This window comes from Tyto alba, unplaced genomic scaffold (genome assembly GCF_018691265.1).
Source record: "Tyto alba isolate M040663 unplaced genomic scaffold, T.alba_DEE_v4.0 Super-Scaffold_6, whole genome shotgun sequence".
Lineage (NCBI taxonomy): Eukaryota > Metazoa > Chordata > Aves > Strigiformes > Tytonidae > Tyto > Tyto alba.
Genome location: NW_024881327.1, coordinates 26,276,503 through 26,299,075, shown reverse-complemented (window position 1 = coordinate 26,299,075; position 22,573 = coordinate 26,276,503). Strand labels below are relative to the sequence as shown.

The window sequence follows — 22,573 nt, the reverse complement described above, 5'->3', positions numbered from 1 at the left end:
AACGATAAGTAGTTCCTATGAGTAAAGCTCTCACTACAAGAGGCTGTGTTCTGTTGTTTTGATTTCATTATTATTATAACAGTATCTGGAATTTTATCTAGGGACAACACCTGGACTGTAAAAATAAAGCAATGCTCATTTCCTTAAAGACTATAATTAGTGAAAGCAGACAAAACCCAAAGGTAAACGCAGTCCTGCTCTGAACCTTTAGCAGGGGCAAAATTAGTTAGGATTATTAGCTAAGAAACTCTATGTATAATCTTAAAAAAAACCCAACTTTATTTTCTAAGCTAGACTATGACAAGCTGAGTGAACCTTATTGATTGAAAGCATCTAGAAAATACAACAAACAAGTCTTTTTATCAAAAAGCATGGGTATCATAGTGAACAAAATGAATAGAAAATATAATGCTAGAGCACAGACAGAGCTGCTTACCTCCCCATCTCCATTCATATACCACTTTGCCTGTCCAGTAACACACAATTAACACCAAATTAATTAGCTTATTAGCAGAGACTAAACACTACAACCACACACTTAATTCAGTACTCAGCAAAATCTTGCCAATTAACTTGTCCATCAGAAGGCTGATGAATGGGCATTGCTAATGGGATTTCTGTTGTTAATAGGCAAAAAGATTGACTATGGGAATCTGCTCTCTTGCACTGCCTACCTATGACCACAGAAGCCACACCTGAAAAGACACTGCTTATAGGTCCCTGCCTCCCAAAACATATTACAAGATGCTGCTGTCAAGAGTGCTTGAATCCTCCACTTTGTTAGACCAGAAATAGTACACGCCATTTTTCTGCAGATCATTAAGCCAAGAGACTCGACCAATCCATTGGAGACATTTCTCATTTTTTTGGAAGAGTGTATTTTTTTAAAAAAACGTTTCACATATGATTCAGACTGTGCAAGTCATAACAGAAAGACAAAAGATAATTTTTTTTTAGTGAGGGTGGCAACAATCTCCTTAAGAAGCAGAGACTGGAAAGCAGATCCTGCCACTAATGAAAATCAGGTGGTATGCAACTCTCTATGAGTGGAGCAACACATAGTGCAAAGCAAGGACTTGCTGGGAGTACACATACCAGAAGCTTTGCCTCTTGGAGCACAGTTATCTGCGTAAATGTTGATGTATTCAATATTGTGCCTCTCCACAGCTCCTCCATGTATACTGACAGGGAGTGAGGGAATCTGCCTTTCGGCCCAGTTAATGTTATCTTTTACAGCAAGTAATCAGCTAATACTACATTTTAAGGAGAAAAGTCACAGAGGAAAAAGAATGGCAAGTGACAGGCAGAGCTGTAGCTCCGACAGGGATTTCCTGGGGCTGGTGAGGGGCTCACTGGTGACAAGTGTTCGTACAAAACTGAGAATCGTGCTGCCCTTCTGTAACATGGGCTAACCAGGTATCAACTGCCGTATAATCTCAACATGCATCTCAAAAGAAAACGAAAAAAGCTATTAACTGTTTACATTTCTAACACAATAATGTGCGCATGTGTAGAGGGGGTGGTAGTGTTTTTTTGCTTCCCCCACCACCAAGATGGCTCCCATTAGAATAATTTATACATTAGGATTCTTTTATTTTTACAGCAAGTATTTTGGTTTTGCACATAGAACATTAATTTAACAGTTCCCATTGACTTAATATGCTTAGCCTCTTCTTCCCACAAGGCTTTTTAAGTTTTATTGATGTGGACATTTGTTCACTTAAGAAAGCCATTTCTTTATTAAGTGCTCATTTTAGAGGCTCTGTGTGACCCTTATCTGGATACAAAATATTAGCTCCTTCAGAAAATGAGGGAGGTCTTTGCTTTTTAAATGAGAGACACAATGGCAATACATGGCATTTTTCAGACCAAATGGAAACAAGTTTCTTTGACAAGCATACAGAAAGATACCCTTAACTCCCATGTGATATGGTAACCACACTTAAGATATTTTAACCCCTTATCAGCCAGAGTTAGAAAAACTTAAAACAGTTTTCTTTCAACAGATTAATAAATTGTCAGTAGAGACAGCTTCTGCTCACTCTCAAAGGACTTATTTGATGTTAAAGCAATCCTTACCTGTATTTTATTTTGCTTTCAATGTAGTCTGACAAGAGCATTCTACTCACAGAAAATTAGTTTAACTGGAAGAATTATACATACACATATATAGAGTAGAATAATTTTTATATATACACACAAACACATCTTTATTTCTAAGCAAAACTAGTTGGAATGTCTTAATTTTGGTATGTCAAACCTGGAAAATGTCTCATAACTGAGCTCCCTGAGAACACAGAATACGAATTGTAACCAACAAGCTCCTCCTCTGTGGAGTATCACGGCTGGTGCACAAAACCAAACACACACAAAACACCTCATCACTTCCACAAATTTAGTCTACTGTTTTACCTGTATGGCTGTAGCACTGAAGTGCCCCCAGCAGTTTAGGGCTCTGTTTTATAGAAATTTATAGAAAACACATAAACACAACTGAATCCTTGTTAAAAACAAGGTATCATGAACACAAGAGGTATTGAGCAAGCAACAGAAATGAACTGAGACCATGAGAAGCAGATGACAAGAAGCAACACTATTTCAGGGCTTGTATAAACCAGTTTTTAAGCAAGGCCATGAAAATTAACATAAATTTTATGTAGAATAAATACTTGCAAAGTTAAAAATATCACATGTATAAAGTCAGAATCCAAATGAATTTGCATGTTCTGGAAATTACTCCGAGTTTAAATGCAGCAAGTCTAACAAACAGATGGTTAAGTAAGAACTTACTGTAAAAAAATTGGAAGCTTAAGCAAGTGATTGCTGCAGGACAATTTTCTCTTCAGAAGTATCAACAAATTACATTTGATTCTCTAGCTATGTAAGACAGAATGCATATCAGTGCCCAAACTGCAATTTCATCCAAAGGTACCAAATTCCAGAGGATGATCTTTGTAATCAACATGCTATCATGCAAGACTCCCACCAAAACAATTCATTCCACATATAAAACTTTATGTTGAAAAGTGACTGACCTAATTTCAGGGTTGGTTTTTTTTTTTTTTTAAATATAGCATTTCTAATTCCAGGTAGCTAACATCACAGGTCTTCTTTCCAAATATTGTTGCAATATCTCTTCTAAAAAGATTTATTGATCAACATTGTAGAACACCAAAAAGACAATTTATTGCACTGAGATGGGCTACATAATTATAAATTACATGTAGACTAAAGCAATATAAATAAAAATAAGGAATGCCACTGATCTTAATCTATTCTATGGAGAAATAAAGGTCTCTCTACAGCTGAACTATGAATTATTCTTGTAGAGCAAGAGGAATTACTCCAAAAGCTTTTCTATTTCCTCACTCCTTTGTATCAAACCTCTTGCTTCGGCAGCCCAAAAGCCTGTGCTTAAGGTTTTGGTTTATACCAGTTTAAAGTCAATAAATGTCACCTAGTAACTACTGCACCCTGTAGAAAAGTTGAAAGGTCTGAAAACTAGTGAGTTCTAGGCAGGGAAAGCCTACAAGCTGGTGTCTTACAGTTTCCAAATTTATTGGCATGGGGTCCTGTGCAGGCATGCATATGTGAACAACGCCTACCCTATTCTGCAATGGCCAAAAGTACAAATAAATAATGTCATCCTTGATTAAGTCATGAGTCATGCATACCCTGCATTTGTAAAAATGGTAGAGAATCACAGCACAGGATGGAATAGTTAGTAACACCCTAGCTATTAGATCTTGCTACTGAAACTTTAACTACAATGTAAAATACTCAGGTGTACTGCAGTTTTTCTACTTATTTTTTTGTGAGTTTGCACTCTAATATTCATAGGAGAAAGAACGATGTAATTTTATTAACCTCATAACCATTTTCGGCCAACAGAAAAATAAAAACATCGGAATGACTATCTGGCATGAAGTTTCTGTTTCTCTTAAAAACATGTCTATATTTTCTGTTTCTCAAGACACCAAGGACTGAAAAAAAAAAAATCTGTCATCTGACAAATTTTACAGCAGAAAAATGAGAAAATAGAAATAAAATACAACTAATTAGTATTTGGAAATTTAAACACAAAAATACTATACTGTCAGGAGCTCTCCATGTAAGTATGTGTACATAGTTTCCACCAGCAGAGTATTTGACCTACTTATATTATTGCACAGAGACACTAAAAACTTCACATACTTTTGCTCAAATATTACAGTGTTCTCTTTCCTATGATAGCAAAGCTTTGAAAAAAGAAGAATGGAAAAGAACCTGTAAAATTTAAAAAACGACCAAGTCATCCTCTGAAAACAAGTAAGTTCACTTTAGAAGGTAATGACTTTGATAGGTACGTCACATATTCGATATTGAATTCACACATAATGACAACTTTGAAATATAGATAGATGGTAAGATCTATTTTTGATTGCTAATTGACATTACAGCACTGTATTTGTCTTTCTAAGCAGTCAGGGTGATGCACAGTGCCCACCTGTATGTTGTCAGAAGAGACTAGAAGTATAGATATAACACACTTGAGCTAGGTAGGCTGATCATGAGCTCAAATCCAAGAGAAATAGGACAATGTATGTGAGGTGGTGGCACACACTGTCACGTCAGTGGAATAGCTGTCCTCGGTATCTGCTAGAAACATGCCACTTCCAAACTCACTGATGGCATTTCTGATGTTGTAGCTGGGAGATGCTATGTGTGGGAGCACTGGCCTATTCAGCAAGGCACTTGCCTCACAGACAGTGCAGGACATGAAAGGAGTCAAAGCTCAGATGGGACTCAGTCCCAGTTTAAGGGAGCTTAAGTCTAAGAAGCCAGACAATTCAAATAGGTGAAAACTGAAAAGATTTTTAGCTGGATATACATCATAAAGCTAACTATAACCACCCAGAACAATACAGTCCCCAGTTTATACTCTAGTTTTTCATCTATAGAGTGAAACTGTGAATGTGTTGGCGATTTTGGGGTTTGTTTTGTTTTTGTGGGTTTGTTTGCTTTTTATTTTTAGTATGACCTTTAATTCAAATTACTCTTCAAATTATGTGATATTACTCAGCATTACAAAACAAAACTTTGCCACTACTGAGATCCAGTGGTAGCATCATGACTTCCAGGTCAATGCTGAAGCTGTCTGATTTCCCTGGTCAGCAGGTGCAAAAACTTTGTGCCACAAGAAACCCTTAAGAACAACAATTCCTTTCCCAACACTATAATAACAATTATTTTAGTAATCTTTCAGATTTCTTTATTTTGGGCAAGACAGTTGTTTTAAGACAACAGTGCTGGTACAGTTGCAGTAAAGTTTAGCCTAGACAACTCAAAAAGAGAATATCCCCATCCTGAAGCATAAACACACCCCTCTCCTTTTGGGGGGAGGTCAAAATAACTGTTTGCTTTCAACAGTCCTGGTGCAAAAAACTGCCTGATAACGTATGAGTTATCTGTAAAGAAGAAAGCAAGAAATACCAGTAATATTATGGAAGAGATTTTTCCTTTAGTTGGAGTTATTGCTAGCCATTGTATGTTACAGAAAGGCATCTACGCTGGCAACTTTCTACCACGGCATCCAAACACAGTACACACAAGACCTGGAATTCTAAATCCATACAGTTCAGCGAAAAGGTTTGTATTTAAAAATGTGCAGCAGGCAATTAGCTGAGGACAAGATGTAACCAACCTTTATCCTCCATGCAGTGCCAACTGATACTACTGTTGTCAGAATTTGCTGCCACACAGAAATGACAGTACTAAGAGTAAATTTCTTAACACAACAATGTTTTTGCTCGTGGCAACCTATAGAAACTTGGAATCAACTTAAATCCTCCCCCTCCTCTTCTGTCTCACTCCAAAGTACAGCAGCAGAATTTTAAATTGATTGGAGAATGTCTGTTTTCTTTGGGGGGAAATGCATTTCAAGCATTCCATATGCTATTTTAGAAATTTCATCTGATAAATTTGCTTGCGCTGAAAAAAACCCCAACCTTTGGATCTAAATAAATGGGGCTATTCATAAAATAGACTACTACTAAGTATGAGAAGTACTTTACTCTTAAATTTTGAGAGCAGGATTATGCCAGAAGGATGTAGCCAATTCTAAGAGGTTGCATCCAACCTGGAGAATTTCAGAGCAGGACCCTCCACAGAGCAACTGCGCTTCCCCTTGGGGCACATTATGCTCTCATTCACACTGTCTACTGCTGCTGGGTACTTCTAAACTAGATTTGGAGGCAGAAATCCCTGCTCAGTGAATATATGAGTAGTATATGTTAAAAACAACAAAAATACTTTTTCTCTCACAGTGTCACATTCACTTGAGTGAATCAAGGAGTAAAGAGAAGAAGAAAAATGAAAGAAGTTATTCAATGTAAGAGTGAGACTAAAGGTTTCATATCAACAACGTAGTTTTTCTGAAAAGCACGAAGTAGACTAAGCAGAGAATCATGAGACCCATCAGATAGATCCAGGAATGAGAGAAACTCCAAAACAATGCATTTATTTTTTGGGGAAATATGAGAATTCTAATACCAGATGTTTATACTGGGTTATCTCCTTCGGCATCAGCTGGAGTCTGGCATGCATCCATCAGCGAAAAATCTAGAATTCCTACATTGTCCAAGTCCAATAATATTACTCCCAGTTGATCTTTTACAAACAGTTGTATCCTATATGGCTCCAATATAGGATAGTAACAATACTACTTTCATGTTGAAACAATTACTTTTTACTGAGGATTTTTAAAGATTTATTATTTTTACAAATATGAAACATAACAATTATGCTAAAGAATTTCTCAGTAGTACTGCTGAAATAAACTGCCATGGCATCAAATTTAGTGCAGAGTGCTATGTACCAACCATTCACAGTGTAATGTCCTAGTGGATTTTTGAAAATAAAAATATCTCTCATGTCTTCTGGGTCTCAGTATTTTGATACAAAACCCTGTCAACAGATCAGAGACAGGCCGTGTGCTCAGAAGCAGATAATGCATGTCAGACTTTGTCTTCAAAATAGAGGCAGTAAAAGGATACATGCTGTACAGATTGTGTAATTCAAACTAGTTGTTGTCTGAACTACTGAAAATGAATATGTGCTTAAGGAACAGTTACAAATGTTAGCCTAGAAAGTTTGCTTTGGCTAACACATTTTACCTTAATATGATGGGTGGAAGGCAGTGGGTATAATCCAAAGCCACCTACGATTACGAGAGTGCTTGTTATACATTTCTTTTTTATGAAAGATACCGTTTGGTGGTTTCTTACCTCTGTTTTTCCACTCCCTGATGACTTACAGCATGTTTTTTATGCAGGCAGCTGTTTGTTGTTGTGAAAACAATGCTGAGCTTGCAGCTTTATTTTGATTCTAAAGCTGAACTGGTTTTAAGATGAAACTCAGCCAGCTTCTGAGAAGAGTTATGTGACATGAGTCTCTGCAGGAGAGAGAAGGAGACTGTGGGCTGTCAGTCCCATGCTCTACCGTCTGGACAAACCAAAGAATGGCTGCAATCAGTTCTTTTACCTGACGAGTTTGTTTCTTAACTAGAGAAAGAAGGCTGCCTATGTTATTCAAAAATATGTCGGACTTATGAAGAGATAATATTTTTTTTAAAATTCATGTAGAAAAGAACTTGCTGCTATTTAAGTTTTGCATTTCTTGCCCCTCAAATGTTGCAAAAAATCTTTGACTACAAAGCTAGGAAGTATGATCTGAGTCTTCTCAAAGGATCAAGGACTATATCCTGCTGCCAGAGGTCATAGGAAGGGTCAAGTTGTTGGTTTGTTTTCAACATCTAGTCAGAGACAGCTAATTTTTACAGAAGTTTCTGGTTTTAGTTGAGGTCCACACTGTACATTTCACTCATTTAAGGCTGACTCTAACTTCACTATAAGTTAGCTCATGAAGACTTACCTCTTGCTAGGATTTCAGAAGATGGTTCCTCTAAAAACAACACAATGGCAAAAGAGACAGCAGAGGGAGGAAAATTTTGAGCTTCCCCTGAATTTCAGCAGAAATTAACACTACTAGGTGCTTAGAAAAAACCCTCCTTTGGTACATCTCCAAAGGTTAGTAGGATAGAGTTCAGGATACCACTAACTTAATTTCCTGAGAGAAATCCAAAAGTGATACAAAATGGTATGTAAATAATACTGTGGTCACCGACAGGATACTGTAAAAAAATGTGCTGCTGGGAAAAGCTGAGGGTAGATGACAGCTGTGAGCAAAAGAACCTCACTCTCTTGGTGCATGGAATTTCCTACTATGCTTTCATCTGCTCAGTAAATTATACAAGTTTTACACTCACATAGTAACAAAGTCCTCTCTGCATTTGATTCAGTACATTACCTCAAGAAGCATCTTCAGACTGGTAGTGATAATAATAGTAATAATCTTATCCAATGCTAAAGGTTGTATCATCTTGAAATTGCATATAGATGTAAAACCATCACCCAATTCAGATTACTTGTGCGCTTCACTTTAATGTCTACCCTTTTGTTTATAAAATTATTCTTAGACAAAACTATAAAAGATTAACTATATAGGTTCCCATTCCTTTTACCACTTTGGCCATAAGGAACAGCTTTTTAGCAAGACATCCAACACATTTCTTCACAAAAAAATACAAGCTATGGAATTCAATGGGAAAAAAAAAAAAAATTTACTTGAGTTAAATAAATTCACGTAATATGTACCTGCAGAAGTAATCTCTCAAAGGCAAGGAAGTTGTCCCATTTGGAAGTCTGGGGGTGTTTCAGAGTCTGGACTGTGGCCAGCAAAAGTTGTAGAAGACCACAATGGTTCTCCAAAGCTTTGAGATTATTTCTGAAAAGCTGAATGTATGAGCTGAGCTGTTCTGGGGTGACTCTGCCTGTGGAAAGGAAAACAGGATACAGCATTCAGTGGTGGCAAATACAAACCTAGATTTTTAAAATTATAGTGAATGGGTTCTAGATCATTTTGGAGGCTTTCTCTGCTATGGGCCTGATCCCAGCTTCACTGCAATCACTGGGAGCTTCAAGCTCCCAGGTCAGGCCAAAGGCTTACTTCATCCATGAACTGGGGCTTAAGGTATGTGGTATGGCAGTTATTTAACAATACACAACAGATGCTGACATAAGGGGTAATACCTTTTTTTTTGTAGTTTTCAGACATAGAAGAACATTCATTTAAGCTAGGTAAATAATCCTTGATGAGTACTTCTAAATAATGGTTGATCTTTCTGTTTTTATCAAAAATTCCAAGGGGAATTTCTGAGCCTTTTACCTTACACACAACCCATGCCCTCCGGCTGCTTCCTGAGGGTGCATTTTTGATTAGGGTTGACTCAAAATATGGAGATAATGTCAATGATTCAAAGAACTGTTTTCTAGAGCTATTCTTGGAAGGGACACTTCCAAGGCATGACTGTTCAGTTTGAGACGTGGTAAGCGTAGTATGATTTCACCCGTTATTTGAAAATAAACAGCCCAGTGCCCATATCTGTATCCCAGTGCCCAGGCCTGTAGATCTCTCCTTAATAGAAGAGCATGAAGAGAGTCATTCAGGCCACACAAACACTACAGAATTAGCAGTTATCCCACCCAACATTAACATGACAGCTAAACCGCTTAATCGATTTAAATTTTAGGAGTGGTTTGTTCCAAAGAGGAAAGTCCATAGTACCTCATATGCCCCAAAAAAATCATCACAGGCGATCACACATGCCAGCAACACACAAGGACAAATGGTGTCAAAACACCATCCTAATTGCAAGTCTGGACTGAGATCCAGTCCAGGGCTGGTTCCTGGTTCTTGGCAGCCTCTGCCAGTAACGACTCATCTTCCTCAAGCAAACCAGACCTAAAGAGCAGGGACATGTGAGATGGAGTGAGGAGGATCCTTTAACCTAAACAGGACAAGTTTTGGTGCCAGGAAGGCACTAGGCTGAGCTGATGCTAGGCGGTTCATGGCTTACACCAGTGATCATTATTTTATTCAGTATTTTTCCATAATGGAAAGATCTTGTAAGAAGACTGACACTGTGTTTCTTCTCTGTGTTTGGTTATATCATCACTTTACAAGGCTCTTCATCTGCCTTCATCATTTCAGTATCATATAAATGGTGAATAAATTTTTTCCAACAGTGAATAAACGTTGAAAGCACTTTCTCTTAGTTTCAGTGATACCAAGGGCAGTCTTTGGAAGAGCATTTAAGTTAGGGAAAGCTGCTAAATAAAGCAAAAGCACACAGGCTCTTTATGTGAATTTTAATGGAAAGCATCAAACCAAAAAGTCAGCCAATTAACACACAAATCAAGCTGACACCACTCAGTAGGCCAGAGAGCTGACAAAAGGCTTCCACAGTTAGCCCACATAGGCTAAAACAGCAACCACAGCCATGTGTGTTTTTAGACTAAACAGTGGAGCTTTCTGTCTTGTTTTATTTCTTTTAAAGCTGTGTCAGGCAGATTTACACAGTGATTTGAAAATGTCAGTCCATGATGCCTTGCAGCATACCTTTGATAATGACTGCATTATTACCTATAGCAGTCCTGATCTCTTGTAGCATACTCAAAATCTGATAACTTGCTTCAACTGAGAAAACTTAAAGTTGCCAGCCCTTCTCTCACATGGAACAGTAAAACGGGAGGGCTTTCAAGACTTCCGATTTCAATTTTTTTTAAAAATAATTTTTCAAGAGCTTTGTTCCATATTGTCCCTTGTGAAAGTGAATCCAGATGCAGCACTGGATCAGTCTGAGATCCATTCAGCACCATTTGCGATAAATACAAATTCTTTCCCACCCTCAGAGTAGCACCAAAAGAAAGTCCAACACATATGTAAATATAAATGAAATCCTGGCCTTAGCAAGCCATTAACAAAACTTACATTGGGATTAGAGTTCAGCATCTCATCTGTGATAGTTACAATATCCATGGAACTACTCAGATCCGGGGTTCAAGAGTTCCAGCTAATTTCTACACAATCTCCCTGGACAGCTGGCTGATAAATACAACTACTCCAGTAGATGAGGAAAGGAATTTGGGGAAGTGATTGGTGGCAATTGGCAATTAAATGATTTCTTCTGAGTCCAAAATCCTCAGCACCTTCCCTGCTGCTTCCTCACAGAGGGAGATTTCAGCACAACAGACTAAATTTAATCTAATTCCAACCCTACCAGCCTTTTATTTTTTTTAAAGTCCCTCTGCCATTTCAAGTCCTTTTGTGTTGCAGTGTGGCAGACAGGTCCTACGAAGTTATGAGGAGACAGATGCCCACCACATAATCATGTTTCAACTGCCATTTTGTTCTTCTAAAGCAAATCCAGAGATTCACAAGCAGAAGATGGCAAGTGCTGGCAGAAAGGACTATAGCATCACCTATGCATGGCCAGATGTCTGTGTGGGCACCAAAGTTTGACTTGCAAGGACTACCTTATGCTGACAAAGCACTTGTTAATTTTTTAATTCCTGGATAAGGGAAGAAGAAGTATGACCTCCACCACCCTTTAGGAATTTAAAAGTACTAATAACCTTCCTTGCAGAAACACAAGGAGTTCCGTATTGTCTGGGAGGTAACCTTTGCCATTAATAGTTAACAAGTGTAACACGTGTGAAACAGGTACATTTATAACAAACTGTGTCAACAATACTAAATCACTATACAAGACTTGATAAAAACAACATCTACTGAAAGCAACATTTAAAACAAAATGTTTCAAAGCTTCATTCCTCTTCCCAACTACAGCAGAGAGGATGAAAAGAGTAGGTGGTGACTGGGAAGTCTCACAGTGAAACTTCAAAAGTTAATACAATACAGCAGGCTGGGGAGCAGGGAAAGAGAACGTTAATGCTGATAAACTGATAATGCAGGTAGTGCAGGAATTAGTGCAGCTAAGAAACTCCGAGTTGTTAGTTAGGGACAATCAAAGTAGTTGCGCACTAATGCAAGAATCTTGGGGCAACAGAATGAAAAAACAGTGTAGGGGATGAAACTACAGAAGTAACAGAAACATGATGGACTAGGTACCAGTTTCACTACTGAAGAGCCAATTCCATGCAGGAAACACTGAAAGTCAGTGTGATGAAACAGCTCTGTATTTTAGTAATCTGATAAATGGAGGATAAAAAGTCAGAGATAACAGGGACTAGGCCAGGCTAGGAAAAAAAAGAAAACTAATATTTATGCCTAAGAAATGGTGAAAATTAGCTACCTTATTAGTCTGATGTCAGGAGTATAAGAAGTTTCAGGACAAATGTTCAAGAAAAAAAATGCCTTACATCACAAAGAAAAGTGGGATAAAATGCAAAGTACATTTATCAAAGAATATCATGTCGAACTGATATGTAACTGATTAATGAATTAATTATAATGCACATGGAATTAGTATAGCATTAACTATGCCATAATCATATTTAAGGAGGGAAAGACTAGGATTAGAAGAATTGTAAGATAGCTAAGAAACTTCCAAAAGTAGATGGCAAGTAATACGCAATGGACATAAGTAATGCATGAATATATTTACACAGGACATTAAGAAACATATTGCTATATCAATCAGTCATTCAGCAGTGGAGACAACGGTGGAGGCAAATAAATTTAACTTGTTCTAAGGCAGGTTTTGATGAGCATCTAATGAGCAGTTGCATACATGCTCACAAGACTTAATTCAACACAAATGGCCCCCTTCAATCCTTCACTTCTACGATAATTAATTTACAAACATATTGGGACATACAGATGTTGAATTCCACCTCCAACTTTCAAGAATTCAGGGCAGATCCCAGAAGAACTACAGATCACTTTTGCCAACTTCTAAATTACAGAAGCTGTACCTTGTATTAAAAAAAAAAAAAAAAAAATTTTTTGTTAAATGTGAAAATAGCAGCACCGAATAACAACATGTGAAGCACTATACCATATAGAAAATGCACAGTTAATACTACATGCCCAAATGATGATATGTACAGTTAGACTTAAAGGAAGAAATAATTCTACTACTAGTAAAGCAGATCACTCAAGTTAAAGATACTGGGGCAGAAATTACCAGTAATTGATATTAAAAGGTCTGTCAAAAATCTGGTTTTGAGTAGTGAGAGTAGCCTGAGTGGAACAGGAAAGTTCCCGAGTGGAACTTTCACCTCAACAGTTAAACAAAAAATTAACTGGACAAACCACATTTGTAGACATCAAGACACGATTCCACAGTATGACTTCTTTCCATTTTAAATTAATGCTGCAGTCTACATAGTGTAATGCAGGCATTGCTTCAATAAAATAATTATTTTTCAAGACAGATTTACTGGTAGAAATTTTTAAAATTCAGAATCCCAAAATGCCTTTTTTTTTTTTTTGTTTTTACATAAAGATTTATGGATGAACGAGGTGTCTAAAGAGCAGAGGTCAGAATTATCAATGTGCTGTTCCAAACATACAGTCCTTATTTTTTTCATCTAACACTTAGCTAATTATCTCCATAGGGACAAGAAAACAAGAGGAAAGTACATTTTGTGACCAATTGAATAAATAAGTGGATGCTTTTCCAAGACTACAGGAACCGCCAAATACACATAGCTTTAACCTTTCTTCAATTTTATGCAAGAACACAGTTTGAGCTTCCCTGCCTAAAGCACTTTTGCTGAGGTCCATTTTTCACTTGACAGAACCACAAGTAAAAAATGACCTTGGCACACTGATGTTCACAGGTGAGATTTTTCAAGGCAGGAGAGGGCCGAAACATTCCAAATAAATTGTCTTCCTTGTCCACAGTCTTAGGGCTATAGACCCATCTCTCCCAGTAGCTTGCCCTCGATCATGTCCAATGCCGGATACTTGCAAGGAATGCAGAAAGCTCTCATACTCCACAAAGCCAATTGGGCAACAATCCTGCTAAGGGAGTCGGATATTTTGCAAACTGAGAGCAGTTTAAGTAGGACGGATGACACCCCTTATGTCTCCTTGTTAGTGTAATTTCCAGATGTTACTGTTAACTCAAAATGCTTTTGTACTTCTTAGTAAGTTTCAGTAACACTCTTTAACAAAATTTGCCACAAAAATAATTCAATCTCAACTTCTGTTAACTTCAAAAGTCATCCAGTCCTTAAACTGTTATTACAGAAGAGAAGAACACCAACTACTCCGCAGTACTTTGTATAAATGAAAAGTAGGCCAGTATGAGATGCTGTTTGGACTGGCTTCTCCAGAATAAAGCTCTGGACCTGCAGAGCACTAAACCTTGCAGCAGAATAGAAGCAGATGTCACATGCTTCTTTCTAAGAGCATATGCTCATCTCCCACAAAGACAAACCCATCTGCTCTGGGGTGGATGGTCACTTGTAAGCCTCCCTCCCGTTTCTGCTGCAGGAGCACTAGTATCCAGATAACCCCATGGTCACAGGTACAAGCACGAACAGCATGTCCCCACTACAGCAATCCCAAGATAAGGCCATTTTGGGGGTCTGAGCAGCCCCTGAAGTACACCCCAAACTGCATGGCAGTGGCAGCCTCCTGTTGCCTATCCCCAGCAGCACTGTGCCACCAAGGAAGAGCTGTGACCAGCCTTCCTTCCTCGCTGGCCCTTACTGACCCTCATTCCTCCTGCTTCCTTAGCCATAGCTGCAGGACACAGGCACTGGAGGTCAGCCGCTATTCCTTGCCCACCATGAGCTTCCCAGCACATCTCAAATCACTGCAGAGTGATGGTCTGTCATGGCTTGAGACTGGTCGGCAGCCAAACACCACGCAGCCGCTCACTCCCCCTTCTCTTCTGGCAATGAGAAGGGACAAATGAGCCAGGCTTGGGATGAGAGATAGGACTGGGAGAGGCAGATCACCCATTATGGTCACGGGCAAAAGGCAGATTTGTTAAGGGAAGAAAAAAAGAACATACGTTTATTATAGACACTAACAACACATAACAGAGTAGGGCAGTGAGAAGCATTGCCACATCTTGAGAACACCTTCCCCCCACCCCTCCCTTCTTCCCGGGCTCAGCTCTGCTCCCGATATCTCTACCTCCTCCCCCAGTGGCGCAGGGGCAGGGAATGGGGGGGTGCAGTCAGTGCTGCCACTTCTTCCATCTTCGGTGAGGGGAGTTTCTGGAACTTGTTCCCCCTGCTCCATCATGATCCCCTTCTCACAGGAGACAGTCCTCCACAAACTTTCTTCGGCATGAGTCCCTCCCATGGGCTGCAGCCTTTTCTTACACTGCTCCGTCATGGGCCACCAACTTCCTCCCACTGGAGTCCCTCCCACGGCTGCAGCCCTTCCCGAGCTGCTCCGGCGTAGGACTCCCCCACATGCTGCAATCCTCCCAGTGCTGAACTATAACAGTGGGGTCTACTTTTTCCCACAAGACCCCAGCCTCCTTCGGGCACAGCAGCTTGATCAGCCATGTGAAACAAAACACAGGCCATATATCAGTGTCTGCTCCACCACAGATCTTCATGGGTGGCAGGGGGGGCTGCCCTGCCATCTCACCACAGGATACAGGGGGGTCTCTGCTCCGGCACACCTCCCCCCTCCTTTCTTCTTCTGTTCCTCCACTGACCTTGGTGTTCATGCCGCTGCAGCAAATCCTCCTCACTAGTCCAACTGCCCGTCACCACGTCCCTTCTTAAATACTTTACCTCAGAGGCACAGAGGATTGGCTCAGTTTTCGAGCAGAGGTAAAGCTGACTTGGAGCTGGGGGAGCTTTGAGAAGCTTCTCACGGGGGGCCACCCCTATAGCCCCCTCCCCTGCTACCAAAAAAACCCACCACTCACTCAAACCCAGGACATGAACCTTCAGGGAGGTAGAGCCTGTAAAGTATCACGTGTCTGAAGGTGTGTAGAGCAGTGGCTTTCAAGGACATAGAAGCCATTGACAATGGTGACAACAAATATGCTGAAGTTTAGCAAATTCTGGAATAGCGGTATACACCCAGAACAAATAAAGCTGGACTCTATTTACTATTCAACTAACACTTGCCATGTGAGTCTGGACATCTAATCCAACTTGGCCTCAGTCTCACCAGCTGTAGTATTGAATCAGTTATCTCAAAAGCAGTTTATTATTCATCACTAGATGTGCATGGTATCATTAAATCTTTAACAGTGTTCCTATATAGATCATTTATATTCACACAAGTCCCATATACTGTTTTAGCCTTCTCTTCTAATTAGACTCAGTCTTTTATTACAAAATGGAAACCATGCTTAAATATCAGTTCTGTTACCTTTCTTTCAAAATTCTTTTACATGCTTTAAGACAAAACTTAATCAATTAGATGGGGCAAATGTAACTAAAGCATTCTAATATAACCATCAAGATTTTCAGTTCTAAGCACCTAAATGCAGATGCCTAAACATGACTCCTGTTACGATTTATGATTCCTAGATTATCTACAGTTTCAAGTTTCCCAGTACGTTCAGAAGACTTTGACAAATGTAACTTGTAGCTAAGTTGTCTCAATATGGACTGGCATTTTTTTTCTTTTTTGTCCTTCAGAGCTTCCTTTTTAAATGCATGGACACTTCAACCCATTATTTCCTTCTTGGTGCACTTTACCATTCAGTTTCCCCTTTTCATTGTCAAATCGGTATGAACAAAAAAGTAACAACCATCTCTATCCAGCATCTACAATATTCTCCAGTTGCCTTCCCAAATATTGAAGCAAATTTCAGAACTGTTTGAATAAATAGGAGAAATCTTATCTTCTAGAATTAAGCTTCTTAGGAGTTGCCACCTATATTAAACTTCCAATTTTATACTGGCGTACTAGAATTTCTCAAATCCCCTTCTTGATCTTGACTAAATATGTATCATGGTCATATTTTATTACCTTCCTTTTCACCTCTTCCACCAAGTTAATAAATACTAAGTACCAGGCTAAGTCCCAGCCAGAGGGTCTCCAGCCCTAAAAAAAACAGTAATCCTTGAAAACAGTAATTCACTGTGTCTAGAAAGGGATTTGGAATCTACAAATTTGGTTGAATCATCTCCTGGATGCTTTAAACTTCTCACAGAAATGAATCAACTTGTTTGTCTTAAAATAACACACCCAAAGGATTTCAGGTGGCTTGCCCATGTCCTCATTTAGCACTAATACATATGTTTTCAGACACTGAGTACTTCATTGTGTTCTTGGCACGCTGTCCCAGAGAAAGGGAGGTAGTTGTTCTTCTTTGGTACATTATTCACAGGACTGATTATTTCTCTGATGATTTCTGGAAGACTTCTGCAGCTGAGAGTATCCTAACAATCATTTTGGGTGTTAAGCAAATAAATAGGGATGGAAAACATGATATATGAGTACGTACCATGTCTCTTGTGTAACGAGTCACCCTTTGCGAGACTGAATGATGAGGCTTACACAGTTATGCCTGGAAAAAAGCACTGGGCAAGCCACCCAGTTTTACTGTATTGCCATGTTCCACCTCAAGTCTCACACTTAGAGACTTTGCAAGCACACCAGCACATAAAGCATCTCTGGTTTAAAACCTTCAGCAGAGGCTGTTCTCAGTGACACTTTGCTACGTTACTTCTACACCACTTTCAGCTACTTTCTTCAAGTTTGCTCCCCTCTCTTTTTGACTAGATAGTTACTTTCTTAACATAAAGAAATTCTGAAGCCCTTTCTGTCATATCCTAAGACACACAAAGCACGGTATTTAGTGCTGATATCCACCACTGCCCCAGTGTTCACCAGAATTGGTATCTCCCAACCCACGTTCATGAAATCTCCTGCTGATGAAGAGTCATTATGGCTGATGCACCTATTAAATGAAGATGTCACAGCACACACGTACAGCAAGTTGCATCTTATTTCCAACCAGGCTGCTTCTCCACCAATATAAACAGCAGCACCTGCAGTAAATTTCCTTTGCTTGGACTTAAAGAAGAGGTGTTTTATTTTTCACCCAGGTTCAGAGAAGCTTAAGGGGCCTGCTCCTTTGTTTTTAACCATGATCATCTCAAATGGACAGTCTACAAGTACAATGGCTTTTTTTTTTTAATTTTCCAATTCAAAACTACAAAATACTTATTTTCAAGACCGAGAAGATATAATAGAACTCAACATCAGCAAAAAATAGAGTAAGCTTAGTAAATAAAAGAAATATCTGGTGTTTACCTGAAAAAAACACCAAATAAATTTTAGTAACACAAGACGGCAATACAATTACTTCTTTTCAGGAAGTTGCATAGTTGCATTCAGTAACTAACAAATAGTATCTTTAATACTTTACTTTTTATATAGATATATATATATAAATCAGATCATTTCTATATAGCAGGATTACTGATCTAGCTTTTTTTTTTTTTAACTACTGACTAGTGGGTAAGCAAAAACCAGAAGCAACATTTCAATCTTCCCTGGGAAATTTTTTTAATTTGATATAAAAGTTGTTTGTTTAGATGTGCTAGAAACACTGTGACTTACTACAGATTCCAGTGAATGAAAAAGTACTGTTACTTATATCTCTTAAAACAATACTAGTTACCAGCATATATGCATGTAAATACTATTTGAATTTTTAAGCTTTTAACCCACAGTCACTTCCTTTTTATTTAAAGATACACAGTATAAAAAATAACAATATGCATTTACGTTAAACCTTTGTTTCAAATCTTCACAAATGTTTATCTGTACATTAATGTTTAGTCAGACCTATTGTGAACATCATGTAAATTGTCTAGAGAAAGACCACATTAATATAGGCTTTTCACAATATTTTTATTAAGACAAAAAGACTTCATACTGAAGTTAATATCAGCTTTACAGTATTACATTAGCAAAGAACATAAATAATGAAATTATATATTTGCAGAAATCATGTAAGAGCAACACACTTCTGTTTTCTTTAAAATTTTTAAGAATTATCTTCAACTCTAATCACAACCAGACATGGAAGGAGACCTGGCCACAAGTTCATATTTAAGTGTTTGGGTTTACTGTCTAGAAAAAAAATTGAAATTAAAAAAAAAAAAAAAAAAGACAGACTTTATCCAAAAAGTCCAGACACATAGAAAGACTACTGTCACCCCACTCCCTTCTTAAAAATAACATTAAGGTTAGCCAAATAGTCCTGCATCCATGTGCCAACTACAATTTAATCACATATAACACACTACCAGCATATTTCTGTTTCACATCACTGCACAGGGTTCTGTGTTTCACTTCCATCTGCTAACTTTTATAGCAGTGAAATGCAAAGTAAATGAGCTATGAGACATGAATATTACAATTTTATAAGGGCTTGAACTGTTACCCATCTTATACCACAAGAGGCTGTTTAGCATGCAGTAGGTTATTCATTGAATAATGAGAGACAGTTGAGGCAAAAATACCTTTACTAAAACTTTGTAAACTAACTTAACCTAGGAACTGTTATTTCTGCAACAATATTAAGTCACAGAATAAAAAATAGCCTACAAATTTCATCAAGATTTTAGGGTAAAACATGGCACTTGATACTTCAGAACCATTTGAAGGTTTTCTTTAAATTTAAATTAAATGTGAGTAGTCCAAATATTACACTACTTTATTTTTTTAAGGTAAATTCACGGAATGCATAATGCAGTAGTCATTAAACAAACAAACAAATAAAATCCAAACCCCAACCAACCCACAACACACAGAACAAATCTGAACAACACTTGATTTTATAAACAACAGTAAAAAGCCATTTACAGTCACCTGCAGGGAATACCTTCCTAAAATATTGAGGGAGAAATATTGTCTCCAGATAAACTTCTTGCAATAGAGGAAGAACAGGATGCTCTACAAAACTTCTATTTTTTTTAATACTAGTCTGAGTAATTTCAGGTTTGGATTAAAACATCTCTGCTAATCTATTCTGGTTAAAATTTATTTCAATTTGTTATGAGTGCACTTCACATTATCTGTCTCAGCCTTCTTCTCTAAATTAGGCATGTTTCCTTTAAGCAGAGGGCAGGACTTAACTCCCAGGACCACTTCCAAACCCATTCCCAAAAGCTGCAGCAGCTGGTGCAGTAGGAGAACCCAATGGGAATGCATGCTGCACACCATTCTTGTCTTCACCATTCTACAAGATGAAGATTTGGTATTTCAAAGTATTTTTTTTTTTTCAGATAGGATGTGTAAATTACGCAGATGTTTCATCACTGTTTTTTCCTCTCTTCTCTCCACATTAAGGCCGACTTTAGTGTGCATATTTCCCAGAAAAAACCTGCACTTTTGATACTCTGCCATTAAAGTTATACAAACCAGTGCACAAATAACAGGTAGATGGAGAGTGATGTTTTCCCCAAGTCATAAAGGAACGTAACCTACTGCAAGACAATTTAAGGGAGGGGAGAAAGTAAAGGCAAGAGATGAAGGAAAAGAACTAGTAAATTGCTCAATCAGCTGAGCAGCTACAAGATCAACAGAGCTAGATAAGAACAAGCTACCTACAGCTGCCTTTGCTGCTTTAGACTTTTCTTCTTCCTCATGAAATATACTGCACTGCTCCGCCAGTTGAGTTCCTTCACTTTTAAACTCATGGGTATTAAAGAGTCACAGTCTGTGTCTGGATGTGACACAGTACCTTTTTTCAGTCTTCAAGCCTTTGCCCAAATAAAAAGAATGCAGTTGTTAATACTAATCTTAAGTAATTGCGCATAAGTCCTCTCATTTTTATATATCTTCAGTGTTTGAACAAAAGTCCAACAAGGAGGCTTAAAATTTATTATTTGCTAGTACAGTATTTCAACATTCGGGACACAGAAGTTTCCAGTTCTCTTTTCAACTGTAGAAACAATAGCACTTACTAAGAACATATTTCATGGATGTCTGTGGACACTAGCAAGCCTCTTGCTGTATTCAACATGACATTTTGCAGCAAAGTCCTCTTTTTTTCAGCCTTTACTTCAACTTTTCCTGTGTTTCTTTCATTTGCAATAGTCTAATAGTGGATCTGTGACCTAAATCCCTCTAAAGTTCAAGATTAAATGTGTCTGTCAAGTTGAACAGGAATCAGCAGTGGAAATGAACTATGTATGAGGTGGCATCAGCACAAATGCAGGCAGCAGGCAGAGGGAAGTGGTTATAACCCTCTATTTAGTACTTGTGAGACAACATCTGGAGTACAAAGTTTTGGGCTCCGCAGGACAAGACACACTAGAGCGGGTCCAGAGAAGGGTCATGACAATAGTGTAGGGGGCTAGAGAAAATGATGCACAAGTAATGGCTGAAGGAAATGGGTTTGTTGAGTCTCAAGGAATAAAAGCAGGGAGGGGAGCTACTTACTGTTTTCAAGGACATAATGAGTGATTACAGAGAAGACTGAACCAGACTTCTTAGAGGTGCACAGTGAGAGGTCAAGAAGCGATAGTCACACACTGCAGCAAGTGAAAAATCAAACTGTACATAAAGGAGAACATTTTCTCCATAAGAGTGATTAAGTCTTTGTGCAGGGTACCCAGACAGACTGGAATTGCCATCCTTGGACATATTCAAAATTCAGCTGAACAAGGTCTAACGTATCTAGTCTATCTCAAGTTTTCCTTGGTTTGAACAGGGGGCTGGACTAGATGGCCTCCAGAGAACCCTTCCAACCCAAAATTATTCTATGATTCATCTATATTTGATGATACCACTCATTCTGTGCTAAGCTGCGGGCAGTCATCAAAAAGGGGCAAATTTCCTGCCAAGCCTTTTCAGTCAACTTTATGTTACAGAATTCTTTCTCTGGGATGCACTTGATAAGAAAGGATGCATACATGTGCTCTCAAAATGAGCCTTCTGCCACTGCCTTATCTTCTTTACCACCAAGCTTCTGCCACACTTGCCTCCACACTAACAGCCATTTCCAAGCCCATTAAGCACTTTATTCAGTTTAACCTGCGCAAGATTCACATCAAGAATGTACTTGCTCCTCATAAATCGCATTTCTTTCAACTATAGGAACCTATATGTGCTAGACTGAGAAAGAAGGGATGGAGGATAAATTGCAAAATACACACATGGACACCACACCTCCAGTTATTCTAAGGTATGTCTGTTTTCTCTTTTGAACAATTGTTTTGTGCTCTCAAGGACGCTACTCTGTATTTTGGCAGGTGAGACTGAAAAAAATGAATGGACACACCACTTTCCTGAATTCAACATCCAACTTGAAAGAAGCATAATGATTAGTGCAAAGATGGCTCTTCAGCTGGTGATGCTTTTAGGCAACACTTCACAAAAATGCAGTATCACTGACGAAAAACAAACTTCTTTTACTGAACATCTCTCCATCTCAGCTATTTTGTCACATCTCCTGAAAAACAGAACTTTGTTGGCAGGAATATCAGTATCCATCTTTTCTACATCTAATGAGATACAAAGATGACCTGAAAAGTTTAGTTGCTTAAGAAAAAACAGCAAAAGGCTACATACTCTTTGCACATCTGGAGCTTGAAGCAACATCTCTGTCCTAGACAAGATCGATGACTATCAGAAGATAGCATCTATTTAGTTAGGTGAACACTCTGACCGTATTCAACAGGATCAAAACCCTGAACTTCATCCTGGTGTAACACTGCAAGGTGAAACAACCATAATATCAATTTCTTCCTATAGTTCTTGATGTGGTAATGACTATTCC

General features: G+C 38.4%; 1 protein-coding gene across 1 annotated transcript in view; it reads right to left on the bottom strand.

The window, feature by feature from the left end:
* The window catches only part of SCFD2 (sec1 family domain containing 2), a gene marked incomplete at its 5' end in the record, with an annotated part of 210,800 nt that overhangs the window by 146,674 nt on the left and 41,553 nt on the right, over positions 1 to 22,573 (bottom strand). The window contains one exon of the mRNA XM_032999174.2: positions 8,694 to 8,869. Coding sequence (XP_032855065.2) covers positions 8,694 to 8,869 — 176 coding nt within the window. The remainder of the gene's footprint in view (positions 1 to 8,693; positions 8,870 to 22,573) is intronic.